This window comes from Schistocerca americana, chromosome 1 (genome assembly GCF_021461395.2).
Source record: "Schistocerca americana isolate TAMUIC-IGC-003095 chromosome 1, iqSchAmer2.1, whole genome shotgun sequence".
Lineage (NCBI taxonomy): Eukaryota > Metazoa > Arthropoda > Insecta > Orthoptera > Acrididae > Schistocerca > Schistocerca americana.
Genome location: NC_060119.1, coordinates 484292955 through 484314341, shown reverse-complemented (window position 1 = coordinate 484314341; position 21387 = coordinate 484292955). Strand labels below are relative to the sequence as shown.

Sequence of the window (21387 nt, the reverse complement as noted above, 5' to 3'; positions counted from 1 at the left end):
GAGTAATACACGCCCTGTAACGAACTTGTGACGTCACACTAGTTAACTTGTCTTGCCACACGTCACGAGATCTCGGCTCCTTGGGAAGCTCACCGGACATCAGTGTGTGATTGAAAAGATGCTCACTATCGACATTAACTTTGTCGTGCGCTATTGACAGCGTGCATGCATTTAAGGGTGCAGTCAAGAATTGTTAAACTCGTCTGAAATAGTTACTCGCTTCCTGCTCGATGCCTACTGGTACTCGGAAGACCTACAGAGCCCTGTGCTGTGACATACGCGCCACAGCCCGTCTTTCTCGCGGCCCTCGCCAGGTGCTGTGGACGTGCATATGCGCGCCGCTCGGGTTTTCCTACATAGCAATGGACGTCTTGTAGCGTTGTTCCTGGGGGGCCACTTGGCAACAGAATCAGGGATTGATTACACTATTATAATAACATACGTTGAGCATTAAACATCTGAATAAGAGAAATATTATCATTTCTGTGCATTTTTATAATCGCGATATAGTCACACCCGGAACAACACTAAGGGACCAGAAGATTTATAGACTTTAAAAGAAATGCAACACTACACAATTTAAAAAAAATTGGTTCAGAAATAATAGGAAAACGATAATGTTCCTTCTGCCTCATGCTGCGTTCGGCCCATCAGCGTGATCGTAATTTCTGGTGATGAACTAACACGAAATAATTACCAATTAACTAAAGGAGAAGATGGAAATCGTCAAGGTTAATTTACTAAAATAAGCACACTTATCTTTAACACATTTTTTTTAATGCTGCCTACCTTTTCATATTAAATTGCAATAGATGACCATTGTGGTTAAATACTTTATACATAACAGTGAAAATGTACTCTTGATGCTGTCTGTTCGTAATCAGTTGCAAAAAACTCTATGTTTTCTGATTGAAAAAAAAACAATTAGCATATTCACTCAATATTATCACATGAAATATAAAATACCGTTGCGGAATGCAGCAAGTCCGCGCCCGCCTTTCATGGAATACAAACAGTAAAAGGTGAGGCGCCAAATGCCTCATCTGTCGTGAAACAACAGAATTCTTTTTTATATCATTAATCGATACATGTACATAGAGATTTACGGGCACCGTGCAAGAACGGCAAAGATAAAGAATAATAGATTCTGTGTGTGCTATGCGATGTTTCATTTCTTTTACTTTACAATTGTTCGGTAACTTTAGGCCATCAGGCGTTTACTATTGAGCTTATATCAATGTTTGTTAGTCGAAGATTGCTAATATTACAGTCTGTATGCGTCCTGCGCTGTCGACCTCTCACTGCTGCGGAAGGGCTACTTCCATAACTCGCTGAATAAAAGAGTTTCGACTGTTTATCATACAATGAATGTGCCTCACTTACGAAGAACCTCTTTTCAATGTCTTGAATCGTTTAGCGAGGTATTACGATTGTTACGACCACACGATTAGCGACGCACGAAAATGTGAATGAGCGCGTCTGTGCGAGGCCGTCCATCGGGTATTAAATCCAGTAATTCGCAAACGAAATGAGGTATCGTCCTGCTCTCAGTTTAAGTAATATTCTGATATCACATCTACATTTCATTCGCTGCAGTGCATGAACTAAGATCAGCCATACTCAAAGTTTACACAACTCGTTTTTACCTCTACAAAACCTTTAAAATTTCGTGCAGTGTTTTACTTAAGTTGACATACGGAGTAAATATAGCATATAACAAAATGAAATACAGTTCTTTATTGAGGGAAGATACCAGATTGTAAGTTATGCAAAAATCATCTAACATTTTTCAAAAAGTCAGGCAAGTATTTCATATAGGTCAAAACACCGCCACCAAGTACAGGCGCCAGCATTTAGCGAGAAACGCAGAGAGCACATCTCTAGCAGCAAAAGGGTTAAAATGAGTTTTTATGAGTTTCATTGAATTTTCGTCGATTTTCTTATTGAGAAATTCAATTAAAATATGTGGAGAAAAGTAGTTGGTGTATCACAGATAATGAAGATAGTATCATAAAAATAGGACAGCTTTTAATATATTTGTTAACATATGACTGTTTAGCTGATTTCGGTAATCTACGCAAAGAATAAGTAACATATATGAGTGTAACGAGGCCTATTGGTGACGTTCATAATTACTTTTGGAATCACCATCAACAATAAGGCTGGGAAAAGAGAAAGAATGATCTTATCCCGAATTTTACAAGATGCAATTAACTTCCAATATGATTGCCTACGCATCTTTATTAATAATTGTTATATATGTGTAGAAAATATAACAGAGCATTCCAAAGAAATCCTTTGTAATACATTCACGGGCTTGTTTGGGCAAAATTTGCTCTAAGCACTATGGGACTTAACATCTGAGGTCATCAGTCCCCTAGACTTAGAACTACTTAAACCTGGCTAACCTAAAGACATCACACACATCCATGTCCGAGGCAGGATGCGAATCTGCGACGGTAGCAGCAGCGCGGTTCCGAACTGAAGCGCCTAGAACCGCTCGGCCACAACGACCGGCTGCGCAAAATTAAGAAATGTTTTAGGAGAGAAAAGCAAGAAATTAGTGAAGCTCTATAAATTTATGCATGTTTCCGTAAACGACTAAACTGTACTCTTTTTGGAAGTATTAATGTTATTTAACGTGTTTTTTATATTACAAGAAAAGTTAAAACACAACTTTAATAAAATAAATTCTAGTTTCAGTAAATAGTTACTTTCAGTAACTGTGATGGCTCTTTCTAATTTGTGTAAGGTTAACTATTTAACATTTTGTACGTTAATTAAATTTTCATAATTAAATATACTTGGATTTCATTGCACTTTTGGCGGGTTTTTTAAATGTTTCTTTAATGGTCATAGTTTTTTTGGGTCTGGTTAAATTACAACAACATAGTGGTAGTTTCTGTTCTTCCACAAGACAATGGAAGTTTCAAAATTTTGCGCATAAATAATTTAGTGAGAAAATTTCTATTTTAAATTTGTGCTGCTTTTTAGTATATATTTAGTCGACCACTAATCTGATAATTCAGTTCACAGTTTCATGAGTGTCAGAACCTGCAATCCTAAATTAGTTATACTGATTCTTAACGTATTTTTTCATATGTGCTAAATGTAATGGTTCACTTGGCGTAGCCAAGTTTGGTTCATTCGCTCTGGAAAAAATCTATGATCTACAACAGCACCTGTTACTCAATACGTCGCACGGTCCATGGGGATACCTGTCTTGCTGTACACAACCTTATTTCCAGACTTCATGTGTGTGGCATGGATGTAAGATACCTCACTTTGTCTGTCTTTTCGGGCGTTAATCACGTGGGGCTGTTCGACATTCTATATTTTCTTTATTCACAACAAACACTTGACACCCAAATTCTACATATTCCTTACAATTACTGCAGCTGCATTATTTTACTACAGGTTGTGCATTGTTATGTTAATATTCCACTAACATATTGTTTTTGATTCTACATGTTACTTTGACTTTTTGAGCTATCTAAAAGGTTAATACGTTGATGTCTTTTCCTAATTCTATGCTACCGGCAACGTTCCAGGTTTGCGAGCGTGATGTACAAACCTACCTTATCGGCCATACCCACCGAGCTAATCCGAGTGGGCATGCCCCTGGCACCGGGCAGGCCCAAGATCTTGAATTCGCTGCAGTTTTATACTGACAGTTTATCCTGTCTTAACCTACGTTTAACCTAAAATTCTTCATATTTAGTGCTTTGTCATAATCAGTGTTTTATGCATCCTCACCCTAAATCTGAGACGTAGAGGGTCCCAGACGTGAGGCGGCTAGCCAAGTCCGCGCCCCGGCAGAACAGGACATATGCACGGAGTCTCGATTGGTGTGATATCCTAATTATGACTGTTCCTTTGGAATTCCCTTAGGACTTATTTGAGATTTCATTAAGTGTTTGGAATATGTCCCGTCGCTTGAGCAGATCGTGCGTGTCACGATTGGGTAATTGTTGCCTGAGTTGTGATGGAACGTTATCTAAGAGGGGGCACTCGTACACCACATGGTCTGGAGCGCCCTCTATGGCGCCACAATCACACTATGGTGTAGCCCGCTTCCCGAACCGGTTGCGGTCCATGTCCAGTAAAAAGTGCAGCAGTCCTATAGTTGGTTTGAAGTACCGGAGCTGCAGGAGCTCCCTGATATTCGGCAGCAACTTATAAGTTCTGCGCCCAGTTTCATCCCCATCCCACTGCTCCTGCCATGGTTCCTCACCCCTTCTTTTGATTTTGGATTTGTCTCCTAATAGGACTCCCATTATCTGAACTATTTTCTCTCTTTTTCTTTCTTTGCCCAGAACCAAGCTGCCTGCTCCCTGATCTTTATACCAAGCGGACAGAGTTCCATTAACACTAACAGTGCCCCACGCCCCCCTCCCCCCCCCCCCCCCTCCCTTCCCAGGAGTTGTTCTGTATGCCCCTACCGACCCCAGGAGCATATTCCGCTGCACCCTTCTCACGGCCATTACAGGCATGACCCTCGTGAGCCTGTGTGCCCAGACTTCCGAACCCTACCCTACGATGGATGTTAGGATGCTGTTATGGTACATCTTTATGAAGCCTCGCGGCGCCGAAGAAATGGTGAGCCGTCTGTTCTGACTGTGGGATTTCTGGTGAGCTGTCCTTTCAGTAGTAGGTAAATGGACTTGCTGGGTACTATCGTCATCTTTGCCCTGCAGAACCGTGCTGTCAAGATTTACATGGCCCTTTCCACTTTTGGCTCCAATTCTTCGCGGCTACGACCGCCAACCAGCAGGGGGAGGTCGTCTGCGTAGGTTGTGAACTATAGCACATCAATAGTGATATTGTTTCAGGTGTCCAGAAGAGGCATCCCACAAGAGTGGCCCCAGGACAGAGTCCTCTGGACACCCCTTTGCTATCCTTTTGCGATTTTCTCGCTAGGGGACGATAGCCTGACCTCTCTTTCTTCACAAAAGTTCCTAAGACAGCCTTATAGCGACCGAGGGCACTCCTTCGGCCGCAGGCAGGAGAAGAGCGAAGCCCACCACAGGCTGTCAAAGGCACCACTGAAATCCTACATGATGCCGACTATGTTCTTGTGCGGGACTGAGCCACAGACCTCAGCCGCCAGGGCGATTGCGTCAGACGCCGATCGCCCCGACCGAAAGCCGAACTCTCAGTCATTCATCTCGCACAGCACACGGTGTGCTCTCGGTCTGTCTGCCAGCAGCCTCTGAAAAAGATTCCCCAGCAGGTCCAGCAAACAGATGGGCCTATGCGATTTTACCTCTCTCAGGTCTTTGTCTGGACTTTATAATCACCACATTTGCCTTTTTCTATATAGAGGGGAATTTCTTGAGCCTCGAGCACTCATTATCCAACTTAGTGAGAGGCGCAACCAACTGTGGTGCGAGAAATTGCACTATGTCCGCTATAATGCCGTCCAGGCCTGGAGCTTTGACCCTGTTTAGGGTTTTAATTCTACATAGCGCTGACTTCGAAGCTCCTGAATCGATCGATTCCATATTCACGCGAAAGCCATGGGATCCAAACCAACGCGAACAGAGATGTCGCTGAATGAGAGATACTGTAGTCTACAAAAAACTTTCCGCTACTATCGACCTTTCAGGCTATTTTTCTGAATTTTCGTCCAACTGCTTAGCTGACTCATAATGTGTTTGCTTCGCATGAAGCGGGCTCGAGTTCGATTCACGGGCGGGTCGGAAATTTTCTCCGATCGTGGACTAGGTGTTGTGTTGTCGTCGTCAACATCATCACCGACAGACAAGTCGCCGAATGTGGCGTCACCTGAAATAAGACTTGCAACCCACGGCCGAACTTTACCCGATGGAACCTACCGACCAACAATGCCACACGATCTTTTCATTTCATTTTTTATATATATATAAATTCTCGACTCTGTGTGGGAGAATCGACAGCAGTGATCATCCAAAGCCTCGCGATCAACTGTCCGAACACGCCTTGAAGGCCCAGCGGTAAAGGCCTGCCGCCGTGTCGTCCTCACCCTCAGACGGCACCAGCTGCGACTGTGGAGGAGCAAGTGGTCAGCACACCACTCTCCCGGCCGTCTTCAGTTCTCGTGACCGGTGCCACTACTTCTGAACAAGTAGCTCCTCAACTGGCCTCACAAGGCCTAACAGCAAAAACTTCGAAAAAGTGAAACACATACATTGAAATTATTCTGCTGCGTAAAGCACGTCTGCGTCTACAGTTCTCCACAAACACGGACGTTTCAGTAGAAATTTGGATTACGAGAAGAGCCAATTCTGTCGTCAGGTTTCGTTGCTGATGGTCGGCCGGCTGGTGTGCGGCCTGGCGTCGGCCGGCGTGACGACCATCGCGCCGCTGTACGCCGAGGAGGTGGCGGCGCTGGAGGTGCGCGGCGCGCTGGGCACTCTTCTCGACCTCATGCTGGCCGCCGGCCTGCTGGTGGTGTACGGGCTGGGCATCGTGCTGCCCGTGCGCTGGCTCACCGCCGCCATGGCCGCCCTGCCGCTCTGCTTCTGCGTCGCCTTCTTCACGATGCCGGAGTCCCCGGAGTACCTGCGCCGCCGGGGCAAGCACGACGAGGCCCAGCGGGCGGCCGCCTGGCTGCGGCTGGACCACGGCTCTGCAGAGCTGGTGCCCGTGCTGACCGAGACGCAGCAGCTGAAGCAGCAGCAGCGCCACCGGGAGGGGCAGGGTCAGCGCTGGGAGCAGGCGCAGCGCAGCGTCCAGGCGCTTTCCCAGAAGAAGCCCACGGCGCGCGCCTGCATCTTGGTCTTCTCGCTCATGGCCTTCCAGCAGCTCAGTGGCATAGACGCCATACTCTTCTACACCGTCGACATATTCCAGGTCATTATATTTACAGTTTATCTGTTTGTATAATTTCCGAAAGATATTGCAGATTTTGCGGGCTGATTTCAGTTATTTTGGCAGATAGAGCCCGTCTAATATTTCCTGTTCTCCGGCGAGCAGTTTCCACCTTCAGGTTGTCCTGATGAATTTCCGTCATTGGAATCGGAACACGCTATTTACTGCTAATGCACAAATCAAATATTTGTGACAGTTGTACGATAGGAAGGACATAGAAAACGCGGAGTATTCAGACTTAGAGAGCAGTGAATCACACACAAGGGTAATGCTAATACCACTGGATTCAATCACTGTCCACATCTGGGTAAACTGGAGATGTACAGTACCAGAAAAAATGCAGCACACTGGAGGAAAACATCACTTTTTTTTTTTTTTTTTTTGACAGGTGATATGATAGGTCTTGTAGGAATATTGGTAACAAATTCCGACAAGCTTTTGTTATCATTTGGCAATGGGTCTTGGACGTTCTGGAGGACATGTAAGCTCCAGCTTCACAGTCCCACAGGTGTTCAGTTGGCGAGACATTTGGTGATCTTGCTGGTCAGGGCAGTTGCTGTGCACTACGAAGAGCACATTATGTCACAGCAGGAGTATGTGGAAATTATTGTCCTGTTGAATAACCGCATCACCTGCCTGTCGAAGACATGGCAGTTGTATGAGAATAACAACTTGTGTATTATAGCGGGCATTCGTTACTTCACCCTGCACTAACACCAACTGTTATCCCGAGCTGTAACTGATCCCACCATGAAGTACCGAGCGAGGTGGCGCAGTGGTTAGCTCACTGGACTCTCATTCGGGAGGACGACGGTTCAATCCCGCGTCCGGCCACCCTGATTTAAGTTTTCCGTGATTTCCCTAAATCGCTTCAGGCAAATGTCGGGATGGTTCCTTTGAAAGGGCACGGCCGACTTCATTCCCCATCCTTCCCTAATCTGATGAGACCGGTGGCCTTCCAGTTTGTCTCTTCCCCCGAAATCAACCCAACCCAACCCACCATGAAACGTGGAAATCGAACCTTGTCGTGGGTGAATACACTCTGTAATAGGTCGCTCAGCAGTACTAGGCCGTATACCTGTATGACAATCGCTCGTATTCAGACAGGCTCTACTCTCAACACCGAAGAGAGCAGAGTGCCATATCACTCTCGACCTTTTGATGGCACTAGAATAGCCATGCTTGGCTGCGTCGTGCGGTCAGTGATAGCCTGACCAGAGACACGTACTATCTTGGTCCTGCTGCGAGCAGACGGCTCCCAGTGGTCACTGGTGACACATCGGATGCAACAAAATGTACCCATATTTCTTCCCTGGATGACGTTCTGTCGCCCACAGCTGATATCGCAATACATCGATCGTGATGTATGTCTCTACTACTCGTACAAGGACGTCCAGAACCTTGTCTGCGGATGTGGGGATGTTCCACATACCACTGCAGAAAGCAGCGATATATTGTGCCGAACATGCGCAGCAACCATTCGAAACGTCAATTCAGCTACCCTCAGGCCTGTAATGCGATTCTGTTCAAATGGCTGAAGTTGTTTAACGGGAGAATGAGTTTGTCGGCGGAGCGTGGTTGTACCATAGAACGAATGTTGCACACACTGTTCACCTCTAAACTCTTCACAGCTGCCCGCATCTCGTGGTCGTGCGGTAGCGTTCTCGCTTCCCACGCCCGGGTTCCTGGGTTCGATTCCCGGCGGGGTCAGGGATTTTCTCTGCCTCGTGATGGCTGGGTGTTGTGTGCTGTCCTTAGGTTAGTTAGGTTTAAGTAGTTCTGAGTTCTAGGGGACTGATGACCATAGATGTTAAGTCCCATAGTGCTCAGAGCCATTTGAACCATTTTCTTCACAGCTACTGCCTGCGGAGTCGAAACAGAGGGCGCACAGACAGGCCTTCAGAGCGTCGTCGATTGTGGATGACCGTGACTGACGATTAACTAACAATACAATCCCTCAGTATGCACGCATTACTCACTGATGCCAGTAAACGCAGTCCTCTGAGGTGTTGCTTCTTTTTTTCCGGCTCTGTGTATGGCGAAACACGAAAGGAAGGAATTTATTAGCTGTGGAGATGTTGAAGACTTGAGCCGTTGGAGGAAGATTCCAGCGCAAAGATGATATCTTTACTAGAGACTAATAAGAACACGCGAATGAGACAAACAATTAGAGCAAGGTAGGAGTCGAAGAAAGCATGTTCTTACCTTATCTAAAAGGTAGATACTGTAGTGAAAAAGTGGAATGTTCAAGTCAGCCTTGATGTTGAGGACTTAGGACACGAGAAGAAATGATTTGAAATGTAAAAGTCAGACGTGGCTGTTAAAAATCAGAGAGTGGACATTCCAAGAAGGTTCAGCGGTATAGACGCCATACTCAGCTACATCATCGATTATTCTTGGTCATTACCTTTTAAGTACCTCTGTTATATTTATCCGTTCACACGACACCGAAACTGATTCTAAACATCATAGGCTGGTGATAATTCTGAACTGCTCTTGCGGGATTATCTAATGTAGCGCCGTCTACTGTTCGCCATATTTCGGCGAACTGACTTGCTGCCATATTCATGCTGTCCTAGTTAATACGATCAAGGCAACGGGAAGAGAGCAACAAACTAGCTTGGCGAAATACCCAAGGACTAGACCACTCTACCCCTTCAGAATAGTCAATCATGTGTATTCATACTGCTGTTCCAACATGCTGCAACATTTACCCTAAAACAACCTCAAATATCTACATTTTCTGTTTATTCGATTTTCCTATGATTTGCATTTAATTTTCATACAATTTTTTGGTCGAGAAGAACACTTTCAAAAAATTATTCCTCAACTTCATATCAATATTCCATTGCTTTTATCTTCCTACCTTTGAGCAGCCTGTTTAATCTGTGTAGGGTTCTCTCACTTCTGCTACTGGCTATTTCATTGTGCCTACCTCTAGAATTTTGCTGGTGTTTCCCATTAGTTTTGGAACCTTAACGTTTATATTATGGTGGGTTGGTTGGGGGGGGGGGGGGGGGAGGGGGGAAGGGATAGATGGCCGGAATTCGCTGGGCAAATGTTGATGGTCGTAGCGCTACCACGTCCTTACAAACTCCTCCACATTATATAGCTTCACGAAACAGAATTCTTCACTAAATCCTCCATAGATTTTCGTCTCTTATAGATTATCTTTTGACTACACAGGAAGAAACAAAACATATCTTATCACAAATATTAATGGTCAGACAGCAGAATATTCGTACCAAATATTGATTACTCATTAATTTCTGAAATTAGATTTCTTTACAATTCTGCTGTTAATTTTGAGTCCTTAAGAAATTTTTGTGTGCTACAATTCCACCTGCCAAGATGGGAGGAACGTCATTCTTCATACACGTATTGATAGTTATCTTACTAGTACACTCCTAAAATCGGCTTGGGTGTTCATTTGGGAAAAAATCGCTTTGCGTAGTTTGGCCCCTTTAGATTATTTTTCTACTACACAGACTTTAGCTCACGGTTATTATTGTACATTGAAGGCCAAAGAAACTGGTATAGGCATGCGTATTCAAATACAGAGATATGTAAACAGGCAGAATACGGCACTGTGGTCGGCAACGCCTATATAAGACAACAGCTGTCTGGCGCCATTGTCAGATCGGTTACTGCTGCTACAATGAGAGATTATCAAGATTTAGGTGAGTTTCAACATGTTGTTACAGTCAGCGCACGAGCAATGGGACACAGCATCTCCGAAGTAGCGATGGAGGGGGGATTTTCCCGTACTACCATTTCACGAGTGTACCATGAATATCAGGAATCTGGCAAAACATTAAATCTCCGACAACGATGCGGCCTGAAAAAGATCCTGCAAGAACGGGACACATCACAATTGAAGAAGTGCAGTTCTTCCGCAAATTGCGGCATATCTCAATGCTGGGCCGGCCGGCCGAAGTGGCCGTGCGGTTAAAGGCGCTGCAGTCTGGAACCGCAAGACCGCTACGGTCGCAGGTTCGAATCCTGCCTCGGGCATGGATGTTTGTGATGTCCTTAGGTTAGTTAGGTTTAACTAGTTCTAAGTTCTAGGGGACTAATGACCTCAGCAGTTGAGTCCCATAGTGCTCAGAGCCATTTGACCCATTTTTGAATGCTGGGCCATCAACAAGTGTCAGCATGCGTATCATTCAAAGCAACATTGTCGATATGGGCTTCCGCAGCCGAAGGCCCACTCGTGGTCCCTTGATGACTGCAAGGCACAAAGCTTTACGCATCGCCTGGGCCCGTCAACACCGACGTTGGACTATTGATGACTGGACACATGTTGCCTGGTCGATTGAGTCTCATTTCAAAGTGTATCGAGCGGATGGACGTATATGGGTATGGAGACAACCACATGAATCCATGGAACCTGCATGTCAGCAGGGGACTGTTCAAGCTGCTGGATGCTTTGTAATGGTGTCGGGCGTGTGCAGCTGGATGGATATGGGACGTCTGATACATCTGGATACAACTGTGAGAGGTGACACATACGTAAGCATCTTGTGTGATCATCTGCACCCATTTATGTCCATTGTGCATTCCAACGGACGTGGGCAATTCCAGGAGGAAAATGAGGCACCCACGGAGTGGCTCCAGGAACACTCTTCTGAGTTTAAGCACTTCCGCTGGCCACCAACTCCCCAGACATGAACATTATTGAGCATATCTGGGATGCCTTGCAACATGCTGTTCAGAAGAGAACTCCACCATTCGCACACTTACGGATTTACGGACAGCTCTGGAGGATTCATGATGTCAGTTCCCTTCAGCACTACTTCAGACAGTAGTCGAGTCCATGACACTTCGCTTCGCGGCGCTTCTGCGTGCTTGCGGGGGCCCTACACGATATTAGGCAGGTGTACCAGTTTCTATGGTTCGTCAGTGTATGTAGCCTGCCACAAGCTAGACAGATCCCCTTCGAGAACCAAGTAGCGTCCGGAAACTCAAGATCGATGTCGAGTCTCTGACCGGAAACGTGTGACAGAGTGAATGTTACACACTCATTGCCAGTGAACGAAGTCATAAATGTCTACACAGCAATGCGTAACAGACAGAATTCCAAATCGAACTTGATATGCAGAAAGCAAGGTGACAATAACGACATTCTATCTAGCCCCTGAAATTTTGAGATTGCAAACGCATGAAGTCGACAACTGGTCAAGATAAATGGGTTGACAGTCATTCTGACGTCTTCATGTGAGCTTCACACTGTAGATTACTGTTGCACGTCGTTGCTTTATACAGATTGTTCGGAAATTCCCTTTACACACTTCTAGGTCTTGCGAATTAGTATGTGCGTGCATGGTTTGATTTAGCGACGAAGCCACATTCATCTGGATGGGCTAGTGTATAAGCAAAATTGGCGCATATTGGGACTGAGAAATCGCATTTCGCGACATAGAAGTATCTTCACCCTTACTGTATAATGTGCAGTGTCCAGTCACGGAATAATCGGTGCGATATACCTTAATGGCACGGTGACTACCGAACGGCACTTGAAGGTTTTGGAAGGTGATTTCATCTCCGTTATCCAAAGTGACCCTGATTTCGACTATGCGACTCATGCAAGACGGAGCTCGACCCAATAGAAGCAGAGGGTCTTTGACGTCCTGGAGGAGCACTTTGGGGACCGCGTTCTGACTTTAGGGTACCGAGAGGAGAGCAACGTTTACATGTTGAATAAAGCGTGTTCACGCCGTAGCTTGTAACTAATTTACGTTTTTCTTCATATAGTTCAGTAATTGTCACCTTGTATGTACATACAGGGTGGCTGTCTGATGATATTACAGATGTTTAAGAGCGGTGCAGACGGATAAACGTACCAATTGAGGGAAAGTTCCCTGGCTCGGAAATGAACGAGTCGAAAGCTACAAGTAAAAATCATTCTGCTACCTCTAACAATGGAATACATGGACCGGTACCGTTTTCGCTAAGAATGTAAGGTGTGTAACTTTCAGTACGGATGAAAACAAGTAAAAATGTCCTGTAAATTATGGCTCTGAAATGCAGTGAGCATTTGTTAACCTTCGCTAGCGTGAAACGCATCTGCTATATTGAACAAGTGCTCATACCTCGTAAGATATGCAATATAGAGCCCATGTTTGCCACACATTTTTTCTTTTTTTGGTCCATACTGCCACCTCTGATAGTTGCCTACCCTACAATCGCAGCAACAAGAGTACTGGTGCATGTATTCCACTGTCAGAAGTATCAGAACGGTTTTCGCTTTTAACTTTTGATTCGTTCGTTATCGGTACAGGGACCCTTACCTCAAATTGACACATTTATTCTTCTCCATCATCCTTGAAAGTCTGTAACATCATCATGGACAACTACACATGTACATACATTTACAGGCCCCGGCGCTTATGACTTTGACGCTCCGTGACACTCTGTAGTGTCGTTGGATGACGTTTCCGCACGTTGGTTCCTTTTGAAAATATTATGTACCCTCTCCCCTCTACGAGTCCTAGAAGTTTGTAATAGGAATGTCCTAACACCGTGTTCAAAGTAACAGCGCCGAGGAGCATGAGCTTAGTCTTTTGTTGTTTGACCGATCTTTGTCGCATCCAGCAGCCTCAATAAAATGTTGCTCCAGAAGCATGCGTTACAGTAGTATTGCGTGGATAGTCTCAACTGAAATGCGTATCTACGGAGGTCAAAATAATAAAATTAACTGTCTCTAGGCGTGATTTTAGGAGCAAAATTATATTTATATGGATATATTAAGGAAATCAGCAGTATCCATTACTGGATAAGTTAAACGCTGCCATAACGATTCGTGAGCTCTTCCACGTATTTCTACACATTCCTTAATAACTGAATCTCAGAACGATTACGTCATGGCAGTGATTTTCGCGTCAGAATAATCCATGAAGTGTTCCGCCTAGATGCAGTGCTCAGCAATATCTGTCTTAACTTTGCTGTGAAAGGCGAGTGTGGTGTTCATGTTACAAGCACATTTCATGAACTGTGCACGTGACCCGCATAAAGTAGTGTTTGCCATATCGACGTTGTATTCTCTACAGTCCTGTCTTCCGCAAGCCCACATCATCTTTTACCGAGCACGGAAGAACAATGACCTTTGTAGTTGGCCTAGAGATTACTTGAACATGCTTGTTTAAGAGTAAGCCTAATTTATGCCTAATTTACCTGAAACGTTAGCTTCATATGCGAGAAATGCCTAGCAAACGAAAATCTTGGCCACAATATGGTCTCTCTTCGATTCATTTATTGAGGTATGTACAAATCACGATTGTAGGATGACCTCATTAATTATAATGGTGGCTTTCAACTTGAAAAGGAGTGGGCTACGGTTACTTGTTTAATATCCTCGCAAATACAATTTTTTTACCAAATATCATGCCCAGAGAAAGTTAATTTTATTATTTTGACCACTGAATCTTAACTCTGTGTACCTACAGATCGACAAGGGACGTGCAATCAAAAACTCTGTTGCGAATTCCCTCTTCGCCTCATATGGGGTAACAGTTAATAGAGGACGTTAAACCCGACAGAGGCCTGTCATACGGCCGCCACGTATGCGCACGTGACACCGTGCCAGTTGCTTGTATAAGGCCTGCGACGGACACCAGAAAAGCTCCACTTTGTCTTACCATAGTCATGGGTGTCACACATAACCAGTGAACAAGGGTTGCTCTATTTTGCTAATTGTACTCTCTCTTTAAGAGTGATCCACTATCAAATATCGCAAAACTGAGTATTTCCAGTGCTACCACGTATAGCGGGGAAGCGTGGTGACTGGCCGCCGACACACACTTCGGAAGAATGCCGTATTTAGAGAAAAGTTTTCCACCACGAACGCTCGCCCCTATAATCTCAACACTTTGTACAATACTTAGTGCCACCACCCATATATTCAATCATCCACATAAAATCCATCAGATTCTATATGGAACGTCTTCTTCAGACCACATCAACTCATTAGGCGAAGAAATCATAAATTCACTTCGTAAACGTCCATAGCTGACCTTCACAAGACCCTTAGGGACCCTTGCTTATTTACAAAGTACGCAGACGTAACACTCTACGCAGGCAGTCAAAACCCCTCCTTATCTACACAACCGTGGCGCAATCTGAAGTCGCATGATGCCCTGTGGAGATGCTGCCTGTTTTATCTGACCAATACGCTCAGCAATCTCCAGTATAAAACTCACCTGGCAGTCAACCGGAATATCGTGATAAGACGTCATCCGGCTGCAATTGCGAAATCGCATGGAATACCCATTACGCTACGAAGATTTCAAGAATGACATCGATCTTGAACTATCGATTCAGCACGTGGGCTGGATTTTTACCTCCTGCAGATGGTCAACTGCCAAATGTGGTGTAATTGTAAAATGTAAACTTTAACGGCCGGAAATATCACAATTAATAAAATGTTCCGGGCTATTACGCCGTGGTCGAATGGATTTCACTTTAAAACCCGACGTCTCGTCTCCATCTGCGGAGGACATTTTCAAGGGGGCTCGTAGCTTTGCTGAATGTTCGATTAACACCGTGGCTCGCTACTGAGCACTACTGAGTCAGTAGTGAGCCAGGCTGTGAATCGAACATTCAGCAAAGCTACGAGCCCCCTTGAAAATGTCCTCCGCAGATGGGAACGAAACATCGGCTTTTAAAGTGAAATCCATTCGACCACGAGGGCATAATAGCCTAGAAAATTTTATTAATTGTGATGTGGTGTACTTGTTGCAGTCATGGCAGCATAAAGCGGAACAATGTTTCACGCAAATGCTATCTCCGTCACTTCCCGAATGTGCCTCCATATGGTGACGAAATATAGTTGGACAAAAATATGGGAACACCATGAGAAATGTATGCGTGAACATAAATGCTGATGCTAGCCAAGACTGTAGGATGGGTTTTTGTACCTGACCCGGTCTGAGGCGCTGCAGTCATGCACTGTGCAACTGGTCCCGGCGGAGGTTCGAGCCCTCCCTCGGGCATGGATGTGTTTGTTTGTCCTTAGGATAATTTAGGTTAAGTAGTGTGTAAGCTTAGGGACTAATGACCTTAGCAGTTAGATCCCATAAGATTTCACAGACATTTGAACCTTTTTTTTCTTTTTTCTTTTTTTTTGTGCCTGACCTCGAACGGCAGCTGTGCGCTGTCGTCAATACGTGTCAGTCGTGGTCCAAACTGCGCTCTATGTAACTATGAGTGTGTTACATCGGAACCAATTGAATTCGAGCGAGGCCAAATGGTTGATGCTCCTGTGGTGGGCGCTTCCGTGTTTGATGTTTCAGGAGACACCGTATCAAAAATTTATTCCGCATACAGGGAGAGCGATAAAACATCATCCGGTAAGTCCCAACACGGACTAAAGTGCACTGACTAATTGCGACAGACGGTCATTAAAGAGGTTGGTTTGGGTTGTTTGGGGGAGGAGACCAGACAGCGAGGTAATCGGTCTCATCGGATTAGGGAAGCATTGGGAAAGAAGTCGGCCGTGCCGTATCAAATGAACCACCCTTGCATTTGCCTGGAGCGATTTAGGGAAATCACGGAAAACCTGAATCAGGATGGCCGGACACGGGATTGAACCTTCGTCCTCCCGAATGCGAGTCCAGCATTGAAGAGGACTATGACGAAATATAGCAGGACGACAGCTGAAAAAGTCACTGCAGAGCTGAATGTCGCATTTGCAGACCCTGTCAGCACCAAAACAAGACGAAGAGCCGCGCGGGATAGCCGCGCGGTCTTGGACGGCTTGTCATGATCCGCGCGCCTCTCCCCGTCGGATGTTCGGGTCGTCCGTCGGGCATGGGTGTGTGTGTTGTTCTTACCGTAAGTTAGTTTAAGTTAGATTAAGTAGTGTAACCTTAGAGAACTATGACCTCAGCAGTTTGGTCCCTCAGGATCTTACCAAAAATTTCCAACACGAAGGACGCTTTAAAAGCAGGGAATTTCAGGGAGAGATGGAATTCCAAAACCACACAACGGCGATACAAATGCCTGTAACAAGAAAACGTGGTGACAAAGCAATAAAATCTGAGCTATAGAGCAATGGAAGAGAGCTAGAGAGCTATTTGGTCGGATGAGTCTTGTTGCACACTGTTCCCAAACTCTGAGCGAGTTTATGTTCCAAGAGTGAAAATTGTGAGGATGCCGGTGATTATTTGGTCAGCCATATCGTGTTATTCCATGGGTACCATGGTTTTCAGCATTTTGGCTGATCCGGTCCATCTCACGGTGCAATGTTAGTTCGTCAATAGCAATGCTGTGTTCCAAGAAAACTTCAGAATTGTTCTGTAGGCATAAGGATGGATGAATTTTTGCGTCTTCCCTAACCACCACAGTCACAAGATGTCAATATCTCTGAGCCTTTGTGGTCTATTTTAGAGCAAAGGGTGCGTGACCGCTATTCACCTCCATCATTGTTATTTAAACTTGCCACTATTTTGCATAAAGAATGGCATAAGATTTTATTGAAAACCATACAGGACCTGTATTTATCAATTTCTGGACGAGTGGATTTTGAGGTCAACGGTTTTGCTACACGGTATTAGACGCGGTAATGGATGTACCACAATTATCAGTGCACGGCATGATGCGCTTCCATGTCCTCCTACTCATCTGCATTAGCAGCTAAGTCATTTTTGATGTGGAGTAACACAGTGCTCCTTTTACTTCCAGGTTCTGCAGCACACATTCTGGCTGACTTGTAGGGTGACCCCATCGCCGATACAGTAATTTCAGTACTTATTTCCTCTCAGATTGATGGACCACACAGAGTGGCGGACATGTAATACACGTGTCAAGCGAAAACCTTTCTTTTACCACATGAGAAAATGAAATGTCGTGTGGCTAGGGTCGTCCGTCGGGCAGACCAGTCGTCTGGTGCAAGTCTTTCTAGTTGTCGCCACTTTGTAGACTTGCGTGTCGATGGGTATGAGATGATGATGATTGAGACAACACAACACTCAGTTCCTCAGGGGGGGAAATCTCCAACCCAACTGGGGATGGAACCCGGGGCCCTTGGTATGGCAGTCAGCCACAATGACCACTCAGCTATCGGGGCAGTCATCTATCTACCACATGATCGAACTCTTATGATTTGGAGCTCCTTACAGAACCATCACGAGATCTATCCATCACTATTCTCATATTTTCGTTGTTATGCCTCCCTTCATGAATCCAAACTTGTCACTAAGCGTTACTCCAAAGTGATCTCTGGTACCTGTCAATGTTCTTCACCAAACAGGCAGAGACAATCAATCAGTTGTTCAAGTCACAGACTTTATTCTCCTCCCAGGGCAGTCACGTGGCAGTTGTGTGGCCAATCACCTTGCAATTCATGTGATGAGCACTGTTGCCATATGAATGATCAGAACGAGATGTTGAAATCGTAAATATGTTATTATGACACTTTGTTACACGCTTTTAGTTCAGGTGTGTGAACGGTCTTGCCGCAGTGGATACACCGGTTCCCGTCAGATCAATGAAATTAAGCGCTGTCGGGCGTGGCTGGCTCTTGGATTGGGGATTGCATTGTTTGGGGGAGCAGACCAGACAGCGACGTCATCGGTCTCATCGGATTAGGGAGGGACGGGGAAGGAAGTCGGCCGTGCCCTTTTAAAGGAACTATCCCGGCATTTGCCTGGAGCGATTTAGGGAAATCACGGAAAACCTAAATCAGGATGGTTGGAAGCGGGATTGAACCGTCGTCCTCCCGAATTGACCATCCGGGCCGCCATGAGCTGTTGCCATTTTTCGGGGTGCACTCAGCCTCGTGATGACAACTGAGGAGCTACTCGACCGAATAGTGGCGGCTCCCGTCAAAGAAAACCATCATAACGACTAGGAGAGCGGTGTGCTGACCACATGCCCCTCCTATCTTCATCCTCAGCTGAGGATTACACGGCGGTCGGCTGGTCCTGATGGGCCACTTTTGGCCTGAAGACGGAGTGCTTTTAGTTCAGGTGTAAAGGGACTTTATATCTAAGGCATAGGCTCCTGTGTACAAGTGACGATCGTCATAATATCAAACTGTCAGTAAAAGCCCCTCTAGGGCCACTTCTTTCCTTTCCCTTTAGAGGTGTTACTTTCGATGGGTGAGATTCTGCATTTGGTTCCTGGAAGACGTGCTTTCTGTTATACAGGAAGCAGGGACGTCCATCTCCCCGCAGCTGTCGATGGTGATAACGGGTGCCATCCAGTTCGTGGCGACCGGATTCTCTTCGGTGCTGGTGGAGAACGCGGGTCGTCGCCCGCTGATGATCAGCTCCGGGCTGCTGATGACGTTCTCGCACTTGACGCTGGCGGTGCACCAGGGTTGGCCGTGGCTGCAGCTCGCGGCCGGCTGGCTGCCACTCGTGGCCATCAACCTCTTCCTCATCGGCTTCGCCGTGGGGCTGGGCCCGCTGTCGTGGCTGCTGATCGCCGAGCTGCTGCCGCCCGGAGACAAGCGCTGGGCCGTCGGCGCCGCCACGTCCGTCAGCTGGCTCGCCTGCGCCCTCATGACCGGCTTCTTCGACGAGTTCGTCCGCCTCTTCGGCACGTCGGCCGCCTACTGGGTGCTGGGCTGCATCTGCGCCGCCTACACAGTCTTCGTCACGGCGCTGCTCCCGGAGACGCGCGGCCTCACGGGCCACCAGATACAGTGCCACCTGTCGAGGCAGGGCGGCACCTCCTGCTGCATAAGTTCCGGCAGCTGCGACAACGTGCAGGAGACCGACCAAACGTCAGGACATGTCTAGCAGCGAGTGGCTTTCTCTCCCAGCAAGACTGAAAAGAGACTGCGCTGTTGTCCTCATTAGAACTGTTTGGAAAGCAAAAGAACACTTCTGCCGCAGTTGATACAGTAGTCAATGAATCATCAAACACACACACACTCTCTCTCTCTGTCTATACGCACACACACACACACACACACACACACACACACACACACACACACACACAATCTCCCATCAGTCACTTGCGAGGTAAAATAATAGACTGAAATTGTTGTTGACTTTCCCCTTCACAAAGGCTACAGGCAACTTACTATGGTACTATCTATTTTGGGTCGACAATCTTTTCACTCGTTTGACGCTGTTTACCACGACTTCTTCTTCTCTGCTTATCTCTTCATCGGAAACTAGTACTTGCACTCAACACCCTCAATTATTTGTTGAGTGTATTCCGATCTCCTCCCCTACTCCCCTCTGCAGCTCCATCTATTTCTTGATGTATTGATACATGTCCTATCATCTTGTCGCTTTTTCTTGTATGTGTTCTCTATGTGTTCCTTTCTTCTTTGATTCTGCGAACCATGTTCTTACGTTATCAGTCCAACTAATGTCCGCCCCCGGTAGCTGAGTGGTAACTGAGTGGAAGGATCAACAATCGGACTTTAACGAATGTCACGTGACGTCCGCAACGACCAAACTCAATGATAAAAAAAAAGTGGTCAGCTCGACAGGCTGTCAATCCTAAGGGCCCGGTTTTGATTCCCGGCTGGGTCGGAGATTTTCTCCGCTCAGGAACTGGGTGTTGTGTTGTCCTAATCATCATCATTTCATCCCCATCGACGCGCAAGTCGCCGAAGTGGCGTCAAATCGAAAGACTTGCACCAGGCGAGCGGTCTACCCGACGGGATGCCCTCGTCGCACGACATTATTATATTTAGTCCAACTAATTTACAACATCCTTCTATAGCACCACATCTCAAATACTTTGAGGCTCTTCTTTTGCGTTTCTCCCACAACCCATCATTCACTTCGATTCAATGCTGTGCCTCAAACATGCGCTCTTAGAGATTTCTTCATCAAATTGAGGTCGATGTTTGGTACGAATGTCCTCTTTTTCTGTCCTAATCTTATTTCGATGTCCTCTTTGCTTTTTCCGCCGCGTGCTGTTTAACTTCTAACGTAGCAGAATTCCTTCACTTCATCTATTTCGTGGTCACAAATTCCGATGTGAAGTTTATCGCTTATCTCATTTCTGCTACTCCTCATCACTTCCGTCTTCTTTCTGTTTGCCCTCAACCCATATTCTATACTCACTATACTGATTATTCCACTCAGCAGGTCTTGTATTTCTTCTTCACCTTCAGTGAGGATAGCCCCGTCATCAATGAATCTCATAACTGGTACCCTTTCACTCTCAATCCCAATCGTGAACGTAACTCCTACTTCCGTTATTGTGTTTACGGTGTGTAGATTGAACAGTAGTGCCGGAAGATTGCATTCCCTTCCTTACTTCCTTTTTAATCTAACTGTTCCCTCCTGATTTTTGTACATAGTCTTTTCGGCCACGGTTCTATACAGCTTGCACTTATTTTCCTTAGGACTATCAAGATCTTGCACCATTTGACATTGTAGAATGAAATTACAGAAAAAATCATCTAGACAACCGTCAGCGCCCACCAATGTTTCAGTGTGATGATACAGAAAATCTTGTGGAGAAGAACATTTTAGTCGGAGTTGGTGCGTTAATCATTGAAATTATCAAATTCTCTCTCTCTCTCTCTCTCTCCCTCTCTCTCTCTCTCTCTCTCTCTCTCTC

The 21387-nt window shown here is 45.8% G+C and overlaps 1 protein-coding gene across 1 annotated transcript; it reads left to right on the top strand.

Annotated features, from left to right (window-relative positions):
• The first annotated feature begins 6288 nt into the window (after positions 1–6288).
• On the top strand, positions 6289–20258 carry LOC124566136 (facilitated trehalose transporter Tret1-like). The gene is made up of 2 exons (XM_047131026.1): positions 6289–6834; positions 18999–20258. Exons 1-2 carry the CDS (start codon positions 6289–6291, stop codon positions 19593–19595), a joined length of 1143 nt encoding a protein of 380 aa, XP_046986982.1. The 3' UTR covers positions 19596–20258.
• Positions 20259–21387: the final 1129 nt, after the last annotated feature.

What these genes read in the sequence shown, in the direction of transcription:
- LOC124566136 (XM_047131026.1), top strand. Translation starts at nt 6,289, where the DNA reads ATGGTCGGCCGGCTGGTGTGCGGCCTGGCGTCGGCCGGCGTGACGACC. An exon ending in ACACCGTCGACATATTCCAG is followed by an intron (nt 6,835 to 18,998) that starts GTCATTATATTT and finishes TCTGTTATACAG; the next exon opens with GAAGCAGGGACGTCCATCTC.